The sequence below is a fragment of the Cololabis saira genome, chromosome 19 (genome assembly GCF_033807715.1).
Source record: "Cololabis saira isolate AMF1-May2022 chromosome 19, fColSai1.1, whole genome shotgun sequence".
In the NCBI taxonomy this organism is placed as follows: Eukaryota; Metazoa; Chordata; class Actinopteri; order Beloniformes; family Belonidae; genus Cololabis; species Cololabis saira.
In genome coordinates, this window is record NC_084605.1 from 8,323,440 (window position 1) to 8,349,004 (window position 25,565).

General features: G+C 43.1%; 1 protein-coding gene across 2 annotated transcripts in view; it reads left to right on the forward strand.

Annotated features, from left to right (window-relative positions):
- Positions 1–522: 522 nt before the first annotated feature.
- jakmip3 (Janus kinase and microtubule interacting protein 3) overlaps positions 523–25,565 on the forward strand; it is a 36,165-nt gene continuing 11,122 nt past the window's right edge. Inside the window, exons 1-18 of one of the 2 annotated variants that reach the window (XM_061707589.1) lie at positions 523–854; positions 1,093–1,280; positions 2,533–2,775; positions 3,435–3,674; positions 9,796–9,909; positions 10,691–10,846; positions 13,721–13,858; positions 13,978–14,013; positions 14,144–14,215; positions 15,403–15,507; positions 15,716–15,844; positions 15,925–16,008; positions 17,752–17,814; positions 18,027–18,125; positions 21,564–21,662; positions 21,765–21,824; positions 23,737–23,802; positions 24,193–24,261. In XM_061707589.1, coding sequence (XP_061563573.1) covers positions 1,143–1,280; positions 2,533–2,775; positions 3,435–3,674; positions 9,796–9,909; positions 10,691–10,846; positions 13,721–13,858; positions 13,978–14,013; positions 14,144–14,215; positions 15,403–15,507; positions 15,716–15,844; positions 15,925–16,008; positions 17,752–17,814; positions 18,027–18,125; positions 21,564–21,662; positions 21,765–21,824; positions 23,737–23,802; positions 24,193–24,261 — 1,911 coding nt within the window. In that variant the 5' untranslated portion in view covers positions 523–854; positions 1,093–1,142. The remainder of the gene's footprint in view (positions 855–1,092; positions 1,281–2,532; positions 2,776–3,434; positions 3,675–9,795; positions 9,910–10,690; positions 10,847–13,720; positions 13,859–13,977; positions 14,014–14,143; positions 14,216–15,402; positions 15,508–15,715; positions 15,845–15,924; positions 16,009–17,751; positions 17,815–18,026; positions 18,126–21,563; positions 21,663–21,764; positions 21,825–23,736; positions 23,803–24,192; positions 24,262–25,565) is intronic. The other variant, XM_061707591.1, reaches the window with a different exon arrangement.

Here is a 25,565-nt window from a genome sequence, read left to right on the forward strand (position 1 = left end):
ACAGACCGATGGAGGGAGGGATGGATGGATGGATGGATGGATGGATGGATGGATGGATGGATGGATGGATGGATGGATGGATGGATGGATGGATGGATGGACAGAGGGATGAACAGACCAATGGACAGATGGATGGATGGATGGATCGACAGAGGGATGAACAAACCGATGGATGGATTTCCCATCACGGGATCACAGTTTTAGGGTGAAAAAATTCCACTTCTTTAACAGGAAAGACTGAAACCAGATTCACGGAGTCCTTCAAATAAACACTCTGTTCCTTATCTGGTGTGGCCACCGCAGACGGCCACCAGAGGGAGACACAGCTCAGGCGGCGCACACGGCCACCAGAGGGAGACACAGCTCAGGCGGAGCAGACGGCCACCAGAGGGAGACACAGCTCAGGTGAAGCAGACGGCCACCAGAGGGAGACACAGCTCAGGTGGAGCAGCTCCCTCCATGCTGAAGGATGCTGGGAGGAGAGGGAGAGGAGGGGGAGGAGATGACGCCACCAGAGGATGCTGGGATGCTAGCAGCACCGACACACTCAAACACACTCTGAGAGGATTGAAGGGTTAAAGGACTCACCAGAGTTAAACTGCTGCAGACAGACAGACGGACAGCAGGGTGTCCGGGCAGGCGACGAGACGGGGGAGGGAGGGTGATGCTGGCAACATACAAACACACACACACACACACACATACTCACACACACACACACTCCGGGCTGCAGTGAAGCTATTTAGTGATAGCATATCATGGAGAGGAGGCTAATGTCCTGACACACACACTCCCACACACACACACACTCACACAGTCTCAGATATGTGGCCTCCAAAGCTTCCTGTTGGACGGTAAGTGATTTATCCATGAGTGTGTGTGTGTGTGTGTGTGTGTGTGTCCAGTCAGGCCTCAGCCGGCAGTGTGTGTGTGTGTGTGTTTGATGGTGCGATGACAGCTACTGCTGCATGTTGACGCTGTTTCCATGGAAACAGCCATGTCACCTGTCCATCATTCATGTCAGCAGTTTCCGACAGGTGAACTGTGTAGATCTGGACGTGTGTGTGTGTGTGTGTGTGTGTGTGTGTGCAGATGTAGGACGGACCCAGCTCTCTGAGGGGTGGAGCCCACAGTTGGCGGTCATGTCCAAGCGAGGACCCGGGGCAGCACGGGGCAAGGGAGAGCGACCGGATGCCATGGCGTCCCTTCAGGCAGCCAACGAGGAACTGAGAGCCAAACTCACCGACATCCAGATCGAGCTGCAGCAGGAAAAGAACAAGGTCAGGACTCCGAACCCCCAGAAACCCCCAGGAACCATCAGAAAGTTACTCTCGTTGCAGAAAAGTTAGCTCATCCACATTAATCCTGTTAATTACCCATAAGAACATAATAAAAATCCACTTATGGTGGCGCAGCAGCGGATTTAGAAGTTTTTACGCAGAGATCTTCAGCGCAGTGGAAATCCCGACATCCCGATACGGAAATGGAGCTGACAAAACATCCACAAAGGCGCTTTAAAAATGTTTATCGTATCACTTTCTCTCGTTAGACGCCAAAGTCAATAATTTGACATTTTGCCCCCCTGCAGATCTGCCCCTGCATTTAATTAATTACAAACTTATTTTGCCTTTAACTTTATTAAAACATCACCCAAAGTGACCGACTTTACGTGGAGCAAGCGAGGCACCACGCGCTTTTATTTCTATTCAATGAGAGGCTTTAGGACATACAAGCGATCGTATTTAAAAGTATGATTTTGAGGACATAATTGGGGGAGGGGGGGCAGCTGGACTCGTCTGTCCCCCCTGTAGATCCGACCCTGTGCTAGTGGATCCTTGTATCAAACAAATTCTACCTCAGATGAAAAACAATACAGAACTTTATTCACTGGAATAAGTTCCCATGATTCAACTGGATCCAGTAAAAAGTCATAACTTTATAATAAAAAAACTTAAGAAACGTAATAATTCTACAAAAAGTCTGAAAATTAAGGGAGAAAAGTTTGGAAACTTTGAAAGTTTTGAAAAAAAGTCAATTTGGCAACGACTGCAGATGGAACCCAGCATGTTTGCATTAAATCATGAATGTGTTCATTAATTTGCACTATCCTCCCCAAAATAATAATTATTATTATTTAAAACTTATTTTAGCAAGTTTACAAAAAAGTGATTTAATAAGTAAAAAGTAATGTTTTTACATTTTATAAAAACTTAATTTTATGGGTAAAAGTTTAAATCTTGTGAGAAAGTTTATAAAAAGTTGTAAGTTTAAGAGAAAAATCGTAATTTTATCAGTAAAAGTTTGAAGCTTTATGAGTAAACATCATCACTTTATATGAAAAAAGTTAATTTGTCATGAAACGTCTATAAACAGTTGTTTCTTTGAGAGAAAAAAAATCTATAAAATAAACATTTGTAATTTTACTAATTAAACTCTTCACAAACGAAAGCTGCCTCCACACCTTCAGCGCTGCCGTGGTTCCTTCGCCGTGATTCCTTCACGTGGTAGCCCCGCCTCTCTCTGCTTGTCCAGGTGAGCCGTCTGGAGAGGGAGAAGAGCCAGGAGCTGAAGGCCGAGCATCACCGCGCGACGCTCGCCGTGACGGAGCTGAGGGCCAAACTCCACGAGGAGAAGCAGAAGGATCTGGCGGTAACCAGGGAGACGTTGCTGCGGCAACACGAGATGGAGCTCATGAGGGTCATCAAGATCAAAGACGGAGAAATTCAACGCCTCAACGGGCTGGTGCTGACGCTGAGGGACGGGTCGGCCGACAAGGTGGTGCCCCCATCTGAGAATCTGTCATCCATCCATCCATCATCCACCCATGTTTTCATTTATCCATTCATCTTTCCATCCTTCCATCCATCCATGTGCTCATCTATCCATTCATTGTTCCACCCACTCACCCACCCACCCATCATCCATCAGTCATCCATCTGTCATTCATCCATCCATCCATCCATCCATCCATCCATCCATCCATCCATCCATCCATCCATCCATCCATCTGTCCATCCATCCATCCATGTGTTCATCCATCATCCATCCACCCACCCATCCATCTGTCATCAATCATTCCATCCATCCATCCATCCATCCATCCATCCATCCATCCATCCATCCATCTGTCATCAATCAATCCATCCATCCATCCATCCATCCATCCATCCATCCATCCATCCATCCATCCATCCATCCATCCATCCATCCATCCATCCATCCATCCATCCATCCATCCATCCATCCATCCCCTACCTACGCAGGCCCCAGGCGTTCCTCTATCCAGCTGATTGCAAAGCTCTTGTGACTCGTGTAGGAGGTGCTGGTGTATCAGGTTCCTGATTCCAGTTTCTAGGTCTTCCTCCGTGTCTGGCAGGTCTTCTCAGACTGTGACTCCTGTAGGATGTGCTGATGTCTCCTCTTTGGCTCTGCAGGTGAGGAGTTCCCTGTTGGCAGAGGTAGAGGAGGCCAGAAGGACCTGGGAGTCTGAGCGGGGTCGCCTCCAGCAGGAGGTCCAGGAGATGCGCGGAGCAAAGAGGAGCGCAGAGGAGGCCATGGCATCAGCCCAGCAAGCCTGTCAGGCCCGAGCAGCCGAGCTCCGATCGGCTCACCACCAGCACCAGGAGGAGCTGAACCGGACCAAGAGAGACTGTGAGAGGGAGATCCGCCGCCTGGTAGGAACCACCGCCGCACAAACGTGACCTTTAACACACGTGGCCTTTTATCTTGATGCTGATTGGCTGAAAGTTTTCTGAGGCATCTCTGCAAGAAAGTTCAGTTAAAATAAAAGATCCAATCAAATCAAAATAATCCAAAGGGTTTAAAAGTTACAATTTAAATGAATGAATGAATGAATAGCTTTATTGTCGCCGGTCTGGCGTCCCAGCACAGTGAGATGACAACCAGTACAACCCATCAGGGCACAGACAAAACAAATAACATAAGACATGAGTCAACTGGTGAGAACAGATCAGAGAAAGGATGACATTGGGGATGGGAGAGGGAGAAGGGAAAAAAAGGCATCCTCATACTGTGTGTAAATACACAGTGTGAAACTGCAAAAAAAACCACCTCTGCACAGAAAGCAACATGACAAATTTAACATCACGAGGCTTGCACATGTGTGTGTGTGGGGGGGGGGGGGGGGGGGGGGGGGGGGGGGGTGGTTCTAGGGGCGGGGGGGATCCCGGCACACTACCCCAAGTGAGCACTGTGGCGCGGCTCTCAAACCTGTTGACTGTGTTGGGGGGGGCTGATAAGAGGGGGGGGCGAGGAAGGCATTGAGTTGAGGTAGGTGTGGTTATCAGTAAGTGTATGTGTAGCGATGAGTCCGTGAACTCTGCTCAGAGCTGCTCTCAGCCAATGTCCTTGATGTTATCAGGCGGCTCGGTACAGTTCTGAAAACAGGGTCCGCAGATGTTCGTGGGAGAGGGGAGGGTTAGTGAGGGCAGAGTCATCTTGTTTACATTCCACCAGGAAGATTGTGACCAGAGCGACCGGCCAAATCCGCCCTGTCAAGGCCAGATTATAGAATCAACAATTATATTGCAAAAACAGGCAGCCTCAGTAATTTTCCGTCTGCCTTCAGTCTCTGGTTCATCAATGGCGACTCCAATCAGACGAATTTGTGATCAATTTCCGCCAAGCCGAGCTTCCAACTTCTCCAAGGTCTTATCCATCTTGCCAATGAGCTCAAAGACCGCCGCCAGCCTGCGATTCTGTTCGAGAATCGCATCCAGCTTACGGCTTTGCTCCCCCAACGTTAAAGTCTGAGCGTTGATCGCCTTGCTTGACCCTTAAGCCACGTCCGGCAGCTCTGAAAGAGCCAAAACAGCAGTCCACGGCTTACGCGTTTGTTGGTAGACCAGGAATCCCCCTCCTCCGATCAAGAGGATAATCAAGAGGATAATCAAGAGAAATCATAATCATAATCATAAATCCAATTATGAAGGCATCTTCAACATCCTCGACAGACAGAATCTTGAGGCACAAAGGCTTCCAGTATTTGTAGGAATCCATTGTGTATCCAGCAAAAAATGTCCCATCGGGGCAAGAGGGCTCCCTTACCCCCTGGCGTCTCAAAAATTTGGTCAATTGTGCTGAGAGACCAGTTAATCAATTCCATGATTGTAGAGTTTCGGAGGAGTGAAAAGAAGAGACTCTGAAGACGAGACAAACAAAAGCAGTAGCAGGGCAGATAGATAAGGGAGATGAGCAGAAAAAGCGTCCGCCTTCGTCGAGAGCTGGAAGAAGAAGCAAATGTTAAATGTAAGTAACTTAATCAAACAACACTGAAGCTTTAGTCCAAAAACGACTAAGATCCGTGGTCACGCGTTCATTACGGGCTCCATTTGTCAAATTCAGATGAATAAACTTAGCTTCCCGACTGGCAACTTGACAAACCCGCCTTTATCTTAATGAAGCCGCCGTTGGCAGGATCCAACCGCTATCATTAAACTTCCAGGTTGAAGCCGACAAAAACAACAACAAAAGCAGTGCATAGCTGCAGTTCCTTTACTGGCCACTAGGTTTTGGATCCATTGACCTCCACGTTAAAATGTCCATCTTTACAGCAGAAATAAACACTTTTACAGTCTGGTACAAAACCAGGTCTGGTCTCCATCGCTGGATTGTACCGAGGTGAATATCTTTGTACCACATCAGGTAAAAGGACATCATTAGGGGCGTGGCATATTTATCTCTGAGCTGTGAATAACAATCTAAGAGAACATAAAAGAGAATATGTTTCGCTGTGTTGATAATTTTAGTAACAGACCACGTGACTGGTTGTGGGCTGGTATGACTTTTTTGGGAGGGGAAATGTCATTTCTATACTTATAGTTTTTCTTCTTTTGAGAGCAATAAATCTAGCCTCTGTTAATGCGTCACTCTCGATCATCTTAAAGGGCTTGAAGTCCCTCATCTCTGGAGTTTTTTCAGACAGAATCTCCGTCAGAACTGCTGAAATCTAGAAACGTCCCAGAGAGAGCCAGCCGGGTTTCTCTCTCAAGTCTTCAGTCGTAGGTTCTGATCACGGAAATCAGCGCTCAGACGTCAGTGACGGGTCTGACGAATGAGTCTACGACGCGGACTGGTACGACCCCGCCGAGCTTAACAAGGAGGCGCTGTGAGAGTCAGACACTGACTCTGCAGTCCCCATCTCTGTCCATGACACATTTGTCCTCCTCTGAGTCCACAGAGGCTTCACAGATCCAGTCAGACGAGACCTGCAGTCATGTGCAAAAGTTAGTCCCCCTCTTGTAACCCTGTGTTTGTGTGTGAAAACAGTAAAAATCATCTGCTCATGGCAGCGTTAGTATCAGTGTAGTAATCCACACCTACAACCACAAACTACCACATATAACTTCTGTCACTGTGCCATCATGAAGCCAAAGAAGAGGGTCATGATTTGGGGTTGAAGCAACATTGTAGAGCAGAATGGACCAGAACACCATGGGACGGACCTATAAAGGCAGACAAGAATCCACAACTTCCAGATGCGGAAGGTGGATCTACAAGCTGTCAAATCACGGATTACTTCGTATTTTCCATAAGTCTTTTTTCCCCCCATTTTAGGTTTCATCACAAATAATGGGTTGATGAATTAAAAATGTCTCATTTGAGGTTTTATTTGCCTAAAACTAAGACCCACTATGATAGGATGATTTTCAATGATGTTTTTACTCAAAATATAACAGGGTTAAAAGAGTTGTGGGTAAACTTATAGCTGGCAAAAACACAAAAACAGCTGGAAAGAGTCTGGCCAACATCTGCAGAACTGTGGAGTCCACATTAGATCCATGACAACACGTTAACATGCACTAATCAGCCTTCATCCACAAGGAATGGGATTCTGACCCCGCCCCCTAGCCCCGCCCTTCACCTGTCTGTCTTAACCCTCCCCTAACTGCCTGTCTTAGTAACCCCGCCCCTCAGCTGTTCGTCTGATTGTCTGCATTTAAAGATACAGCAGATGATCTCTGATGACTAACCTGTCTGTCCATCTCCCGCCATCTGTCTCCCACCCATCTGTCTCCCGCCCATCTGTCTCCCACCCATCTGTCTCCCGCCCATCTGTCTCCCACCTGTCTGTCTCTCACATGCCTGTCTCCCACCTGTCTCTCTCCCGTCTGTCTCTCACCCAGGTGTGTCTCACACGTCTCTCAACCATCTGAATCTCACCCATCTGTTTCCCACCCATCTGTCTCTTACCTGTTGTCTCCTGCCTGTCTCTCAACCGTCTGTTTCCCACCCACCTGTCTCCCACCCGTCTCTTTCCCACCCATCTATCTCTCACACACCTGTCTCCCACTCATCTGTCTCTCACTCACCTGTTTCTCAATCATTTGTCTCTCATCCATCTGTCTCCCATCCATCTGTCTCCCACCCGTCTCTCTCCCATCCATCTCTCTCACACACCTGTCTCCCATCCATCTGTCTCCCATCCATCTGTCTCTCACCCATCTGTCTCTCACACACCTGTCTCCCACTCATCTGTCTCTCACACACCTGTCTCCCACTCATCTGTCTCTCACACACCTGTTTCTCACCCATCTATCTCTTACACACCTGTCTCTCACCCATCTGTCTCTCACACGTGTGTCTCCCACCCGCCTGTTTCTCAATCATCTGTCTCTCACCCATCTGTCTCTCACCCATCTGTCTCCCACCCGTCTGTTTCCCACCCAACTGTCTCCCACCCACCTGTCTCCCACCCAACTGTCTCCCACCCACCTGTCTCCCACCCACCTGTCTCCCACCCATCTGTCTCCCACCCGCCTGTTTCTCACCGGTCTATCTCTCACCCATCTGTCTCCCATCCATCTGTCTCTCACACACCTGTCTCCCACCCATCTATCTCTCACCCGTCTGTTTCTCACCCACCTGTCTCTGACCTGTCTATCTCCCATCCGCCTGTCTCTCACCCGCCTGTCTCTCACCTGTCTGTGTGCAGATGGATGAGATAAAGCTGAAGGACAGAGCTGTGAGTGTTTTGGATAAAGCCCTGGGGCTTCAGGCTGGCCACGCCCACCGCCTCCAGCTGCAGACTCAGGCTGCCGAGCAGCAAATCGCAGCCCTGAGAGATGCACAGAGGGCGGGACTAAGCTACCCAGCCACTAACCTCACCCTTAACAATGCTCCTCATATTGTAAGCCCCGCCTCTTCCCGCATGTTTACAATGCATGAGAAACAGTCTCCTCTCATTTGTTGCTGGTGTTTTCTTGTTTTTGGAGGGTTAGGAGTTATAACTGGTTCCCTTACAATCACATTTGCCGTTCCTCCAACCCAAAGCTGACTCGTCAGTCAGGACGGAGTACGGTGACTCACAGCTCGGCTTAAAGTTACTAACCCCAGTTTGTTTGGAAAAGTAGTGGCAGAAGAAGAAGAAGAACATGGAGGTTCACAAACCGGCAGATGTCTGGAACAATGTCCTCTGGACCGATGAGACCAAAGTCTTTGTTTCATGTCCAGAACCAAGTTTGGAAAAAAAACAAGCATTTCAGTCAAGCATGGTGGTGGAGGGATGATGATCTGGGCCTGTTTAGTGTTCCAGAGACAAATGTAAAATGGGAACTTTTTTCTTGTTAATTCATTCTTTACCAAAATTGTGATTTTGTCCTTGAAAAATAAAAATAAAAAATTGACTTTTACTGAAATTTTCTTTTTCATCTGCAAAAGCCAGAGACCCAATTCTAAGGTTACCAAACCAGACCCCCTCCACTCCTCGGCTGCTCCTGGAAATACTGTCCATGAAAGTAATGAACAGAACCGGTAACAAAGGAGGAGTCCGACCCACGAGGGAAACAAATCCAACTTACCACTGCCAATATGGACCAAGCTCTGATCCCGGATGTACAGGGACCGGACAGCCCGTATATGGGTCTGGTCTGGTAGTTTCCTCCGCAGGGTGTCCGGGCTCCCCCTCAGAGCACGTCCCACTGGGAGGAGACCCGGAGAAGACCCAAGACACACTGGAGCACTGTCGCTCATCTGGACCTGGGAAGGCCAAAAGTTCCCCCTGATGAGTTGGACGAAGTGGCCGAGGAAAGGGGAAGTCTGGGCTGCTTAGACCGCAACCCGACCACAACTTGACTGTGGACAAGTGGAAGAAAACGAACAGATGCACTTCAGAAAATTGCAACTTTTTTGTAAAATTACAACTTTTTTAATAGTAAAATTGTGACTTTTGTCTTGTAAATTCGACTTTCAGAAGTAAAATTGCACCTTTTTTTCTCGTAAATACACAACTTTTTGTCCTGTAAACGTACAACTTTTTCACATAAAATGTAAAGATTTTACTCACAAAACTCTTTTTGGTAAATTTGGTGAATTATTGTTTTTACTGCATTGGAACGGTAAAAAAAGCTCTATGTCTTCACTCATCAGAGGTTGTTTTTGATTATTTTGTTTGTACACAAAAAACAAAGAAGTAATTAAAGTGGAGATGTTGGGTCTTAATGTCCACGTCCATGATTGGAGGACTCGTGGTCTCGGCCTGGTCTGCAGCTGCAGGACCTGGACTCTAAAACCACTCCAGGCAGGCTGTTTTCCCTTCATACCCACTATGATTATGGGATTTTTAAGAGACGGTACTAACTTTTGCAAATGACTTAGGGTCATGTGACCAGGAAGAGTCTGGCCTTTAAAAGATGAGGAACTGAAATGTGAAATTTCAACATTAATTTAAGACATTTAAGCCAGAGCATTCTCATACCATGGTTTCTGGCTCCCGGTCTCCATGTCCTCCGGCCTCCTGAAGCTTTTTGTGGACCCGTGATCTTGTTTTGTGTGCAGTTTCAGGAGGAACGCGACGTTCGGAGGTTCCAGCTGAAGATCGCTGAGCTCAGCGCCGTTGTTCGCAAGCTTGAGGATCGAAATGCTCTGCTGTCCGAAGAACGCAATGAACTGGTAACCATGACCCTGACGCCACACCAGTTTAAACTGAAACCACAGCTGGTGGTTTGAGGGCATCGACTTAGGGCTGGGCGATATATCGAGATTTTAATATATATCGATATATTTTCAAACACGATATGGTACGAGACAATATCGTTTATATCGATTTAAAAAAAAAAAAAAACATTTTTTTTTTTTTTTTACATTTTTTTTTTTTAATGATTTTGATATAGCTTATTTTGTAACAAATAGACTTGAATGTTTTATTTGAGATTTGCACAAATGTTTTGTTATTTGCACAACTGTCAACCTCAGTGGAAAAGTCTACCTGTTACTGTCTACATTGTATTAATTGCACAGTGTATTTTAATTTAATTGTTATGCAGGAAACGGATATTTGTTTTATTTTATTCAAGAAGCATTTTTATTCTATATATGCAGGCAGTTTATTTTTATTTCATTTGTTTTATACATTTTGATATTGTGCAGACCTCTGTTAATAAATGTACCTGTGTGACATTTGGCACGAGGCTTTGTATTAAAACTGACTGTTTTTTTAAGGGTTTGCCTCAGAAAAAAATTAAGCTAACAGAGATGCTATGCTATAATGCTTTGGGGGAAACCCCAATTAAGGCACAGAAAAAATATCGAGATATATATCGAGTATCGCCATTTAGCTAGAAAATATCGAGATATGACTTTTGGTTCATATCGCCCAGCCCTACATCGACTGTTAGAGGTCCTTACATACATCTCACCATTTCACCTCACTGATGGTCTTCTCCTCCTGCAGCTGAAGCGTCTCAGAGAGGCTGAGAGCCAGTTTCTTCCTCTTCTGGATAAAAACAAACGCCTGAGCAGGAAGAACGAAGAGCTGGCTCTCACCGTGCGGCGCCTCGACAACAAGCTTCGCTTTGTTACCCAGGAGAACATGGAGATGGTAGCTATGGTAACTTAAACACCTCCTTGGCAACACCTCTGCATGCTGGTTCTCTCCGGGTCAAACCAGGGATGAGTTCACGGGTCTAATTTACAGACACAGGTTCAGTAACTGGTTGTCACCAGCAGAGGTCACCAGAGGTCAGGCGTCTCTAGGGTTGCCACCCGTCCCGTAAAATACGGAATTGTCCTTTATTTGAGAAAAAAATGTTGCGTCCCGTATTGAACTAATACGGGACACGATTTGTACCGTATTTTCATTAACTTTTACACCATATTCTAGTTGAATTATTGAAATAAATGAACCTTTACACCATATTCTAGTTGAATTATTGAATTAAATTAACTTTTACACCATATTCTAGTTGAATTATTGAAATAAATTAACTTTTACACCATATTCTAGTTGAATTATTGAAATAAATTAACTTTTACACCATATTCTAGTTGAATTATTGAAATAAGTTAACTTTTACACCATATTCTAGTTGAATTATTGAAATAAATTAACTTTTACACCATATTCTAGTTGAATTATTGAAATAAATTAACTTTTACACCATATTCTAGTTGAATTATTGAAATAAATTAACTTTTACACCATATTCTAGTTGAATTATTGAAATAAATTAACTTTTACACCATATTCTAGTTGAATTATTGAAATAAATTAACTTTTACACCATATTCTAGTTGAATTATTGAAATAAATTAACTTTTACACCATATTCTAGTTGAATTATTGAAATAAATTAACTTTTACACCATATTCTTCACCTGTAGACTATATTATACATCTGGGCTGATGTGGACATACGTAGCATAGGAGGATATTTCAGTTGCTAGTATTGTTGTCTGTCTGTACAGTCATGCAAGTTCAATGCTATTAAAGCACTTTAAACTTTAAATCAAAGCATTTAGTTTTTTCATATAAAATAAACACATTTTTATTCAGTTTAGAAGTTTTGGGGCTTTTTTTTTGGCTCCTGCGCTGCTGAAATCAGGTCATCCCTTATTTCTATTTCTGAAAGGTGGCAACCCTAGGCGTCTCACAACGTTACAGGAAGTTCTGTGACGACAGAACCTCAAAGCTGTTTCTCATAAGCCTACTATAATTTCATGCGATTGTTTTGTTTTGCTGATATAATGCACAGATGTGTCATAAATAAAGGAGCTTATGGTTAATATTTTCGTTCCTTATTTATTACATCAAACTGGCTACTATGGACTGAAATGCTTGTGCTCAATGCTTAATATAATATTCAAATAAGGAAATCTTGGTGGAAAGTGGTGCTTTGTCATTATTGGGTGTTTTATTAAAAGTAGGTCAATATCAACTTCATTAAGTTTGCACAATGCATGGTTTCAAAATGAACTTGCATTTAAAATAATATTTCTTTATCTGAATATTATATTTAACATTCACAATGACTAAATCTGGAGACAATTAATACATAATCCATATGTAAACTAGACAGATATATTCTTCTGCTCAGTCCTGAGCACAAATGTATTATATATACATAAATCTTCATCTTTGAGTGCAAAAATCATTTTGAAAACTCCCAAATTTTGTGTGCGCACGCAGTGCGGCCCTCTCCATACAGTCCTTTTGTGGATGTGGCCCCCGGCCTAATCTAGTTGAATACCCCTGACCTAGAAGAACTAGTCCATGCATTCATCTTCACGAGCTTGATTATTGTAAAAGCATCATTCAACTCCAGGTTTTTGTAGTTGATTGGGTAAAATTGTGTCGTTTTGTCCAAGTTTGTTTTGATTGGAGACATCACTGTTGCTGGACTTGATATTGATGCCCTGCTTTTGTAATCTTTGGGATTTTCTCAGTAAAGAAGTTGGTAAATTGGAGGGTTTGTTAACCGACCCCCAGTAGCAAACACGGCCCGACTGTTATTGATGTTTTTGCTGATGATTTCAGAAATGAAGGGTTCCCTTACATTCCTCAGTTGGAGATTATATGTGTGAAATTGCTCCTTTAGCTGAGCAGCCAGATATTCATGGCGTATTAGTAGTATTTGGGGGTGTTTTTCTTGCAAATTTCTTGCAAATTTCTTGCAAATTTCTTGCAGTTTTTTTTTCCATGCAAATTATCAATATTCTTTAAGTAAAAGTTTCTAAGCTCTTTCACAAAAATCCAAGTTTATAAAGTCATAAAGTGCCAAGATGCTTCTGTGCTAGCTTCATTGTCATCAACATTTATGACCTGGCTAGCTATATTTTATTAAACTTTTAAAGACCCGTTGACTTTTTATGAGAAATTTGTTTATAGTTGTTTATGTTTATAGTCACAGTTTTTTTTTTTCCTTTTATCGATGTATCCACCACGTTTTTATTTTTATTTGGCCTTAATATACCGCTAGCATCAGCTAAATTTATACCATCCAGCTTGGCAAATAAAATCTTTTTAACAATTTTGCACTTAAAAGTCACAGTTTCTGACTCTTTTCTTACAAATTTGCTACTTTATAAGGTAGTTATTATATAAGTTAGTATTTATTCATAGCAAACGTTCGTTAGCAAGTTGTGTTTTAGTTTTAAATTTGTGAGTTTTAAAGTCACAAGTCCTGATTTTTGTTCCAAAAACTGTCTGTTTCATGCCGTCAGAACTCTTTCCGCCACACCGTTTGATTCATGTTTTTTCCTCAAATGTGTGTCTGTGTGTCCTGTGTTAAGTCAGAGTTGAATTTCCAACAACATTTAAAACCCGTCGTTGGCGTTCAGCAGTAACAACTGTTCGATCCTCCCAAAGGCATCCGTTTATGCACAAACAACAACTCTCCTCGGACGATGATACTGTCACGATCATGCATTAGGATGACTGTCCGGGTGTTACCATGGTAACAGCATCATTTGTTATGGTCCGCAGAGGAGGCCGAGTTCATTAAACGACCTGGACCGCAGCCACTCCACCAGTTACCATGGTTACAGCCAAGATGAGAGGGAGATGGAGTTTCTGCGGTTACAAGTGGTGGAGCAGCAACACATCATTGATGACCTATCCAAGGTACTGATACTACTGCTACCACTGATACTAATGGTACCACTGGTACTACTGATACTACTGCAAGTACTGACAGTGGTGTACTACCTTTCATTCAAATTAATATTGTGTTTATTTTTCAGGCTCTGGAGACGGCAGGTTACGTAAAGAACGTTATTGTAAGTACAACGCGGGTATTTAACCAGTAACCCCAAACCACCACCATCATGGTCAACAGTGGGCATGAGGTGTTTCTGCTGAAAAGTTCTGACCACTGCGGTGAGTTGAGGTGTTTGTGTTTGTTCTCAGGAGAGAGACATGTTACTGAGATATAGACGTCAGGAGACGGTAAGGAGGAAGAGGACGTTCAGAGCCTGCAGGGTGAGACGACAGCTGCGTCAACGCATTCGTTCATCAAAAATCAACATGGCTCTAGTTACCACCAGTGGTAGCATCACACCTGGTACTACCACCTATGGTACTACCACCGGTGTGCTACCACATGTGGTACTACCAGTGGTACTTCCAGTGGTACAGCCACCAGTGGTACTACTACCAGTGGTACTACCAGTGATACTTCCATGGATGGTACTACCAGTGGTACTGCCACCAGTGTGCTACCACGTGTGGTACTGCCACCAGTGTACTACCATGACTGGTAGTACCACTGGTACTACCACTGGTACTACCAATGTTAGTACAAGTGGTACTACCAGTGGTACTTCCAGGGCCGCCGCAAGGGGTGTGCGAACCGTGCGACCGCACGGGGCCTCGCGCCCCAAGGGGCCTCGCGCTATGGGCCGTTTTTGAAAAAAAAAAAAAAAAAAAAGATTTTTGTTGTTGTTTTTTTTCCTTTTTTCCCTTATAAATATCAACAGTCACGTTCCATTACAGACCTAAATGTGTACTAGTCTGTGCATATCAATAAATATATGTGCAATGATGCGCATGTCTGTTCAATACAACTGCATCAGACCAAGCGCAGACACAAGGTACTCTGATCCAGACGGTGGAGTTGGAACAAACTGTCACACAATGTCGAGAGAACGAGACAGATTCAGGAAATTTCCATCAGGGGATGAAAAAAGAAAAAAACAAAAGAAAATGGAAGAGTTTAATGCCTCTCTGAAAGGCTTGTTTGATAAATTTGTTACAAAAATCACCGATCCGACAGGGTCTCAAGCAGCCGTGGGGCCCCGCGTTGAGGCAAGAGATGATGATGAGGCAGGGGAAGGTATCCAGTATTTTGCTAATTGGAGAGTTAAAATTGCACATATAGACACCCGATCCGACCCGAAAAACCCCAAAATTTCGAGGGCCCCCCCCCGGCCATTTCGCACAGGGCCTCGCAAATCTCCCAGACAGCTCAGTGGTACTACCAGTGGTACCTCCAGTGGTACTACGAGTGATACTAACAGTGGTACTGCCACCAGTGGTACTGCCACTAGTGGTACTACCAGTGGTACTACCAGTGGTACTTCCAGTGGTACTTCCAGTGGTACTGCCACCAGTGGTACCAACAGTGTTACTACCAGTGGTAGTACCAATACTCTCCTGGTTGTGTGCAGGTCATAGAGACGTTTTATGGGTACGATGAAGAGGCATCGGTGGACTCCGACGGATCGTCAGTGTCCTTTCACACGGACAGAACTCCAGACACTGAACCAGAGGAGGTAAACACTCAAAACAAAAGCACACGCATGTCATCAGAACTGCATCCTGGTCAGTTTCCTGAGTCAAAACTCAAATCTTCCTGATGTTGACAGTAAAATCAGGTTTACTGAACTCACAGCTCAGCTAAACCCAGTCAGCGGTTGAGATGTTACCACCTCCATTCAGACTCGGTCAAATCCCCTGCTTCATTGTGGCCGTTTCTCTCAGGTGTGTGTGCGTGAGGAGGTGGAGATTCGCTACCGTCAGCTGACTCAGGAGTACCAGGCGCTGCAGCGAGCGTACGCTCTGCTGGCAGAGACCAGCGGAGGAAACTATGACGCTGAGAAGGAGATCAAGGTGAGCAGCAGCAGAGAAGCTCGTGCCCCTCGCTGTGAAGAAGCGCTGACAGCTCGACGGTACTGTCTCCGCTGTTTCAGACTAGAGAGCAGCTGCTGACCGAAATCAGCCGGTGCCAGAGCAGGATCGCAGACCTGGAGTCGGCGCTGAATCAGCAAGGCTTGGTAACCATTCTACACAACAATCACCAATGTGTTTGCATAAAACTGACACATAGAAAGGTCACAGAGCAATTCTGACTGGTCCCATGTCCAGCTTCTGATTGGTTCTAGACCAGGGGTGTCAAATGTGCGGCCCGAGAGAGATTTTCATGCGGCCAGCGAGAAGTTTCCAACGCAAAAAAACGAAATGTTAATTTACTAAAAAGGAAGGCATAAATAATTGCCATGAATCGCAGCATATCCGATAATATCTACAAATCCATCGTTATTCCACAAAGAGCAGTTTTCAAATTTTTTTTTGTTTTCTAGAATGCATTTGCAAATTTTATTTCTTTGTAGATGGTCGTTTATTTTTATTAACTGACTACTATTATATATTTTCACAGGAAAAATATCACTGCTAAAAAAGATGATAGAAGATATTTATTCAGAGAATTTCAGTTTTGAATACGAGGATAGTGACAAAGTAAAACAGTTAAAAAAGTGCTGACTTTTTCGGCACACTGGAGTAAATATCCGTGCCAATTTTTAGAAATAAATACACTTAATTGTACTGGAAAAATCTCTAAATCACAAAAAAACACTTTCGGATGTAATAAGAAAGATTTTGCTTTTAATTAAATTTCCTATAAAAAAGCAAAATATATTTCTTCAGGATCTTTTCTTGAAATTTCTCGGTTTTTTTTTCAAATGATGTAAGATACTTTTAATATCCTTTTACAAAGATAAACAGAAACAAGTATGTTTTTTTTATATTTCGCTTTTTTATAGGAAATTTAATTAAAAGCAAAATTTTTCTTATTACATCCGAGAGTGTTTCTTTGTGATTTAGAGATTTTTCCAGTACAATTAAGTGTATTTATTTTTAAAAATTGGCGCGGATATTTACGCCGGTGTGCCGAAAAAGTCAGCACTTCTCTTTTAACTGTTTTACTTTGTCACTATCCTCGTATTCAAAACTGAAATTCTCAGAATAAATATCTTCTATCATCTTTTTTAGAAGTGATATTTTTCCTGTGAAAATATATAATAGTAGTCAGTTAATAAAAATAAACGACCGTCTACAAAGAAATAAAATCGGCAAATGCATTCTAGAAAACTAAAAAAATGTTGAAAACTGCTCTTTGTGGAATAACGATGGATTTGTAGAAGAAATATATTATCGGATATGCTGCGATTCATGGCAATTATTTATGCCTTCTTTTTAGTAAATGAACATTTCGTTTGTTTGCGTTGGAAATCTCTCTCGGGCCGCATGAAAATCTCTCTCGGGCCGCATGCGGCCCACGGGCCGCACATTTGACACCCCTGCACTAGAGTAAAGGCGCGTTAGTGCGGATTAAAAGGACCAATAGGAGCAGCACTGAGCTGAACTGCTCAGAGCGTGAACAGCGTGACTAGTCATGGTCCATACAGAGCTATGAAGGTTTGCAGGTTGCACTGCAGGAAAGCAGCCAATCAAAACAGCCCACCTGCCAGAAAGGGGAGGGACTTTTGTGTGACACAACCAGAGGTCTGGATCCAGACCCTGGTGGTCAGTAAAACCTGCAGTTTTCTTCACTTCCTGGCTTGAATCAAACTAACAAACCAAATATGGCTCCTTGGTGAAAACAGGTGTGAACAGGTGTAAACGAGTTAAAACGGGTTAGAATGGGTGTGAAAAGGTGAGAACAGGTACAAGTTGCAATCATGTTCAACCTGCTGACACCACTTTCTGTCTCTCTCTCCATCCATCCATGACTCCAGGATGTGAAGTGGGTGGAGGAGAAGCAGGCGTTGTACCAGCGGAACCTGGAGCTGGTGGAGAAGGTGAAGTTCCTTTGGTGACCCTGGTTTACTTCCTTTCATGTTTACAAACACGGACACACGAGCCTCCAGAAACTCCTCAGACATATTGATGAACGGTCCCAGTAATAGCCTGTAGAAGAAGAAGTGTGATGTCATCCTCAAAGTCGTTCTGAAGTCTCTTTTTCATCGTGCTAGACTGCCATCTGACCCCGGATGTTTCTGATGCTCTGTAGGTCCGACAGATGGAAGGTGAAGAGCTGCAACTCAAAATTGATATCCAGGATGTCAGAGACCAGAATGAGCTGCTGGAGTTCAGGATCTTGGAGCTGGAGGTAAAACGCTACGACATCAGCGAGCCTTATAAGACACAAGGGTCAATGACGTGATGCCTATATTTTCTAAAAAACAGACTTTTTTTCAATTCAAAAAAGGTTTAAATGGATAAAAACCAAAATACCAGATATATGAACTACTTGTCCCACATATGGACTCACTTGAATTTTACAAAAAATACTAGTTATTTGGGATTTTGTCTTCGTTTTAAGCCCCAAAATGTCATGTGGTGCAACCGTCCGACCATGTCTCTTGTTTTGAAAACTTTTTTTGAAATCACTCTAAATGTTTTCAAATCAATCTTCTGCCTTATCTGGCATGATTTCCGAAACTGTCTTGTAGTGTGTAAGATTGCAACACATTTGTATTTATATTTCCATCATAGTATACAAACAAAGTTTGACTGATGATGTCCATTTTATGAAATATCATGTGGCGCGACCATTAAAAAAACAATAATTTTTGTATAATACTGAGAACTTGTAAAAAAAAAAAAGATGTCAAGATGTTGAAATTAGTTTATTTTAATATGAATCATGGTTGCATCACATGACTTTTTTAAGGCTAGTGCTAGTTTATGTGTACACAACATTCTTAATGTTTGAACTACTGCAATAGATATTCTTTTTTTTATTATTTTAAAATTGACCTGTTGAAAAACCTCATTCGTCATTGACCCACAAACAGGTTAGACGGGTGTAAGTGTCCTCACTGGGTCCAGAAAGAAAGAACTAGACAAACCTGCTGTGGTGGGTCCAGGGTGGCTTTAGCCATCATGGCAGGAGTTGACTCCGCCCAACGTTGGTGAAAGGGCAGAAAGAACAAACGGTGCACTTTCATCAAGCTAGCTATTGTTCAAGTTAGCTTAGCTCATGCAAAGTAACATTACTGTATATTCATCCGATCAGATTCTTCCAGGTTTTAGATGTTGCAATAAAGACATCGAAGACGAGTAGCTATAGGCTACCGCTGGAGATGAGAAACAAGGACTGATAGAGTTATCACATCCAGTCAGCTGCTAGCCACACAACAGCTAGCAGACTGCAGATAACAGCTGCTAACCACTGCTAACTACAGCTAAAAGCTGCTAACTGCTGCTAATTACAGCTAAAATCTGCTAACCTCTGATAACTACAACTAAAAGCTTCTAACCGCTAACTGCAGCTAAAAGTTGCTAACTGCAGCTAACTGCGGCTAACTACAGCTAAAAGCTGCTAACTGCTGCTAACTACAGATTGCAGCTGTTAACCACTGCTAAATACAACTAAAAGGTGCTAGCCACTGCTAACTACAGCTACAAGTTGCTAGCTGCAGCTAACCACTGCTAACTACAGCTAAAAGTTGCTAACCGATGCTAGCTACAGATTACAGTTGTTAGTCATTGCTAAATATCACTAAAAGCTGCGTTTGTTTGTTTAGAGCTGAATGAGCCCACTGCTGTTCATATTATTATGCTGTTCAATTATTATTAGTATGCATCACTCAGACAAATTATTTAATTTAGCATGAATATTGTGAAGAGACAATGACCACTACAGTGTTTTCCTATATAATTAATGAATGAATGAATGAAAAAATGAATGAAAAAAATGTATTGGTCACCACCAAGCATATACACTTAGGTCACGACCAAAGGGGCAGGGCTGAAGCCTCGGCTTATGAATGCCCCCCATTCTTACATATAAATATAAATGAATACAACAAATGAATAATAGCTAACAACAACAAAAAACATATGCATATTTACATGCATACCTATCTACTTACGTACGTACATACGTACCTACACATATATCCATACATGTACATACATATATACGAGCACATTACATATCCACATTACATATGTACACTACACATGCATACACTTACATACATGCATGTATCTGCACACACATATGTTAAAAAAAAGGATTATTTAAATTATTATAAAAATGATACTCAATATACCCATCCTTTTGTTTCCTTTCTTTATGCCATCATTCCATTACCCGGGAACAAGTCTGTACTTATCCATCATCATGTCTTTATACCTTTTTTTAAAATTCAACACATTTTTGCTATATTTTAATTCTTCTGGTAATGCGTTCCATAACCTCACGCCACAAACAGAAATGCACCTACTTTTCAAAGCTGTATTCCAGATTGGTTGTTTCCAATTGAATTGGTCTCTGAGGGAATAACCCCCCTCTCTCTCTCTGAACATGGTTTGTATGTTGGGAGGAAGTAGATTTTTTCTGGCTTTAAACATAAACAAAGCTGTTTTCTGATCTACCAGGTCCATGAATTTGAGTGCTTTTGACTTGATGAATAATAAATTAGTGTGATCATAAAAACCAACATTATTCACCATTCGTATTGCTCTTTTTTGTATTGTGCAAACTGTCTGTAGTGTGGTCTTGCAAGCATTACCCCAGATTTCAACACAGTAAGTCAAGTAAGGTAGAATAAGCGTGCAGTATAGGGTATTCATTTTTTTGTTTTGTTTGTTTTGTTTAAATTCAAAGATAATTTGTTGACATCCCACCACATTTTAAGTTTGCCTAGTTCAACTGTCACCTTCTCCATTAACTTCTGCAAACAATCATCTGAACAGAAGACAGTTGTATCATCTGCAAAATTTACAAATTTCAAAATGTTTGACACTTTACAGACGTCATTTATGTACATAATAAATAATTTTGGTCCAACTATCGACCCTTGTGGCACTCCACATGTGATGTTTGCTGGCATAGACATGGCATCACCCACCTGAACATACTGGTTTCTATTTCTAATGTAGCTCTTCAGCCATTAATAAAACATTGTATTTGATATAGTGTAATTTGTTCTTTCTGAAGAACCTGAGGTCAATGGGACACTGAGAGGGAGATAACCCTCCCCAAAATATAAATAATAAAATTAATCTCACTCCAAGTAAACTTCAAAACTTGAGAGCACCAGAAACATAGGCTATCATTTATAAAACAAGAATAATTGTTCCATCTTTGGTCTCAATTCATAGCTCAAAAGGCAAGTTCACACCGAGGGATAGCCACTCATCATTGATTACTCCGCTGATTACGTATCGATTTGTGGTTTTATATCATTTAAACATATGAGGTATTTATTTCATTTTTCATTTAATTTCTTTTCATTTTTATTTATTCCATATCATGGAAATAGTTCACATATGTTCCATTCCATGATGGAAAAGGGGCAAGAAGAAGAAAGCCTTATATACCAAGCCCCTTTCTCAAAAAAAAATAAAACAATTCATATGAAGATGGTCTGTCCGTCTGTTCAACAACCACTACTTATATAATACCAAAAAAAGAAATAATGAAAAAACAAAAAAAATAAGAAAACATACACTATACATTTAGAGGATGAAGAGCAGCGTCTTTTGGGTAAAATCAGAGTAGCTTAACCCACTGTGTCTGTTTCCATGGTAACAGGAGAGGGAGCGCCGTTCGCCTGTCTTTAAATTCCAATATCTCCAAATCCCAGAGGGTCTGAGTCCTCTGCAGATCTACTGTGAAGCGGAGGGCGTCACCGTAAGTCACACCTGAACTCACCTGTCCACTTGCCACAGTACTCGTTACCGCTGTGGACTGCTAGCTCCCAAACTCACCTGTGTAACGCGTCTTTTCCATCAGGACATCCTGATCAGTGAGCTGATGAAGAAGCTGGACATCCTGGGAGATAACGCCGTAAGTGTATGTTGCATTTCTCTTGTACATGTGTGTCTCTTTCGCTGTTCCATGTAAACGCGTAAAAACTGAACTGAATGTTCACAAGTTTGAGTCTTGGTTCGATGTGAAAAGCTGGACTTGTTTTCTTGGTTTTAAAAGGCGGTTCAGTCGTCATCAGAAAGGTCCCCTCCATCCTGACTCACTGCTGGAGGATCATAAACTGCTGTTGATCAAACATTTTAAAGGGGACATATTATGGCATTTAATGTATATTTTAAACAGGCCTTGAATGTCTTAAAAACAATCTAAAGCTTGTTTTTTCTACCTAAATCAGAAATTCAGCCTCTGGGCCATGTCTATAGTTTTACAGATAATAAAGCCTTTTTCTGTGCTCCATTTTCAGGGCGGGGGGGGGCTATGATAATGAGGCTCTGCGCTGATTGGCTGCTTGAATGACGTGTAGCAGGGGAGGAGACAAAGCGTCGCTACGGGGAGAAGTGCAGCTGCTGCGTAGCAAAGCGTGTCCACGGTTCTGCGTTAAATCGATGCGTACCCTACGCCGTAGGCTCTGCGTTGGTGTAACGCGGAACCATAAATCAGCCTTTAGTCACCTCGTCTTCACACTAATTCACACAGGAAGATTGAATTTAATTCTAAACAGGTACACCACAGTTATTTACTCCAATTCCTCATCATTTCACTTCTTATGTTACAAGACAAATGAATCATGTTAACTGTAAATAAATCACAACACTGAATTTTCACAAATGGCAACTTTATTGTTAAAATATATAAATAAAATGTATGCACTATTGCTGGCTCAAGGAAGGGCCGCGCGTCTTCTGAATGTGAACAGCTCCAGGTGCTTGAAAGATCTGAAACCACAGAAGAAAAATGTATTACGGTACTGAGCCGCCTGCTCCCCCGAGCCCGGAGCCGACCCCCCGGAGCCGGAGCCGGCTCTCCCGGCTCCGGCTCCGGGGGAGAGCCGGCTCTGGCCCCCGGAGCCCCCGGGTTCGGAACTCCGGGTTCGGAGGTCCGAACCCGGAGTTCCTCGACGGTCCGGTCCGTATGCGGCACCGGGGCTCTGGAGCTAAGCTAAATACTTAGCCCATGCAAAGATCATACAAATATAAATGACATAAAAAAAAGGAACTTACCGCTGACTCGTGTGCAGTTGCCGGGTCCGTGCTGTGGGAACTGATCCTTTTATGAGGGTAAATGTCGATGCAAAACCTCATTTCTACTCTCCCTCGCTGTTCAAACAGCCACCGCTTCTAAACAATGGCGGGCGCTCCGGCCGGCTGAGCTGGTTGTGGGCCTGGTTTCAGCAGCGGAGGAGACCGAGGGCGTGGTTTGCATTTTGGTGACATAAAGAAAATGCACAAATCCAAACGGCTCACAGAAACCACATGACACTGGGGGACTCTGTAAGGTGGGAGGGAGCAGACCTTGCAGATTTTCATGGGGTATCATCTTTTCTGTGTTGGCAGGGTGAGGGGAGACCACTTTATATATGTTAAAACAAGAAAAAACTTGTTTTTCATAATAGGTCCCCTTTAAGACAAACTGCTCCAATTTGATTTGTTTATCTAAAATACAAAGTAGAATTGTCAAGTTGACATAAAGAAAATAAACCAAACCCCCAACAACTGACTCGCTGTTGGATCCAGACCCCAGTGGTCTGGATCCGGACCCTAATGGCTGGCTTCTACCTAGAGGTTGGCCTGTTGCAGTTTGGCACCCTACAGTGGCTGATGGGGTCCGGTCCCTGTTTAAGGAACAGTTCTGTTGTGAGGTCAGAAGTGCAGGTTTTCACCCAAACCCAACAAAACAAGTCCAGTCTGTTGTCTTCTCGCACCAGGACCTGGTGAAGTATTGTCTTGATGTCCCTTATGTTTTCATCGTCATGCTTTGACATGTTATACTTCTGTAGAATCTGTCCAATGAGGAGCAGGTGGTGGTGATCCACGCCAGGACGGTGCTCACTCTGGCCGAAAAGGTAAGACAAGTTCTGGTTGGACTGGTCCCAACAGCACAGGGTTGTAAAGGTTATTTGCCATATTTTACAAGATAAATGGTCATCAAGGACCAAAGTTTGGGGAACCTCTGAGGGGTTCAGCAGATCGATGGGCAGCACCAAATATTCAAAGTGTGAGGAGTCATTTTATACTTTTCCACGGACGACTCTTCAGGACAGGTTGTAGAGGTGCCTAAAAAGGCTGAACTGGAATAGGGTTTTAACGTTTTAATTTGATTAAAACTTAAACTAAAGAACAGTAACAGTAACTTGCAGCTGGTTAGTTCGGCTTTTAAAATGTAAGAGATCATTTATTTTCCCCAACTGGACAAGCAACCGACAGATTTGTCTCCTCGTGTGTCCGACGTTTAGTGGCTGGAGTCCATCGAGGTGACGAAGTCAGCCCTGCAGCAGAAGATGTTGGACATCGAAAATGAGAAGGTAAAAGCACAAACATGCCTAAAATCACCCCACATCTTTGATCACATGACCTCCCTTTACGTTAAAGGCACTTTTTAAAACCAAAGGTATGTATTTTTGTCACATTTAATAACCATTTGTTGTACAAAGAGATCCGGAGAAACGTTGATGATGTCACACTCACGTTTCTGATCAATACCTTTGATAGGAAATGACTCTACTCAACCCCGGCTTGGTAGTCGGTTACCACCCCTTAACTCAGTTATTTTAGCTTAGATTAGCTCATGCTAGGTCATGATGCTCATGTGAGTTAGCTAGTTTAGTTAGAAACATAGCTCGCTATTTGCTATTAACTACTGTAGCTATTAGCCATCTATTAGCTAAGATAGCGAGCTAATACCTAATAACCACTAGTCAAACCTAGTGCTAATTGCTAGTAGTTTAAACAAGCTGTTAACCATTAGCTTAGATTGTCCTTTATTTACCCCTCAATGGGGAAATTCGCTAAAGAACAGTTCCCTGACCGGGATTCGAACCAGGGGAGAGCACTGAATCCTAACCACTATACTATCAGGGAGATAGCTAGGAGATAGCTAGGCTAACTGGGCTAACTATGGACTGATATCCATAATGCTAACAATGGTTAACATGATTAGTGATATTTATCCTCAACATTAGTGGTGCTTAGTGGTTCCTGATCATATGAGTTCGTACAGACTCGTACAGATTTACATCGGCTCATACCAGCTAGCTCATGTCAGCTAGTACAGAGTCGTACCACCTCATACAGACATGTTCCAGCTCGTAGTGGCTCGTTCCTGCTCATACAGACTGGTAACGGCTAATACCGACTCGTACAGAGTCATGGAGGTCTCGTACCAGGTCATGGCAGCTCGTACCAACTCCTTCCAGCTCATACAGGCTTGTGCTGACTCGTACGGGCTCATATAAACTCGTACAGGCTCGTACTGACTCGTACGGGCTCATATAAACTCGTACAGGCTCGTACTGACTCGTACGGGCTCATATAAACTCGTAGAGGCCCGTACTGACTCGTACGGGCTCATATAAACTCGTAGAGGCTTGTACCGACTCCTGCTGGCTTCTATAAACTTGTAGAGGCTCGTACTGACTCGTACGGGCTCATATAGACTCGTAGAGGCTTGTACCGACTCCTGCTGGCTCATATAAACTCGTAGAGGCTCGTACTGACTCGTACGCGCTCATATAAACTTGTACAGGCTCGTACTGACTCGTACGGGCTCATATAGACTCGTAGAGGCTCGTACTGACTCGTACGGGCTCATATAAACTCGTACAGGCTC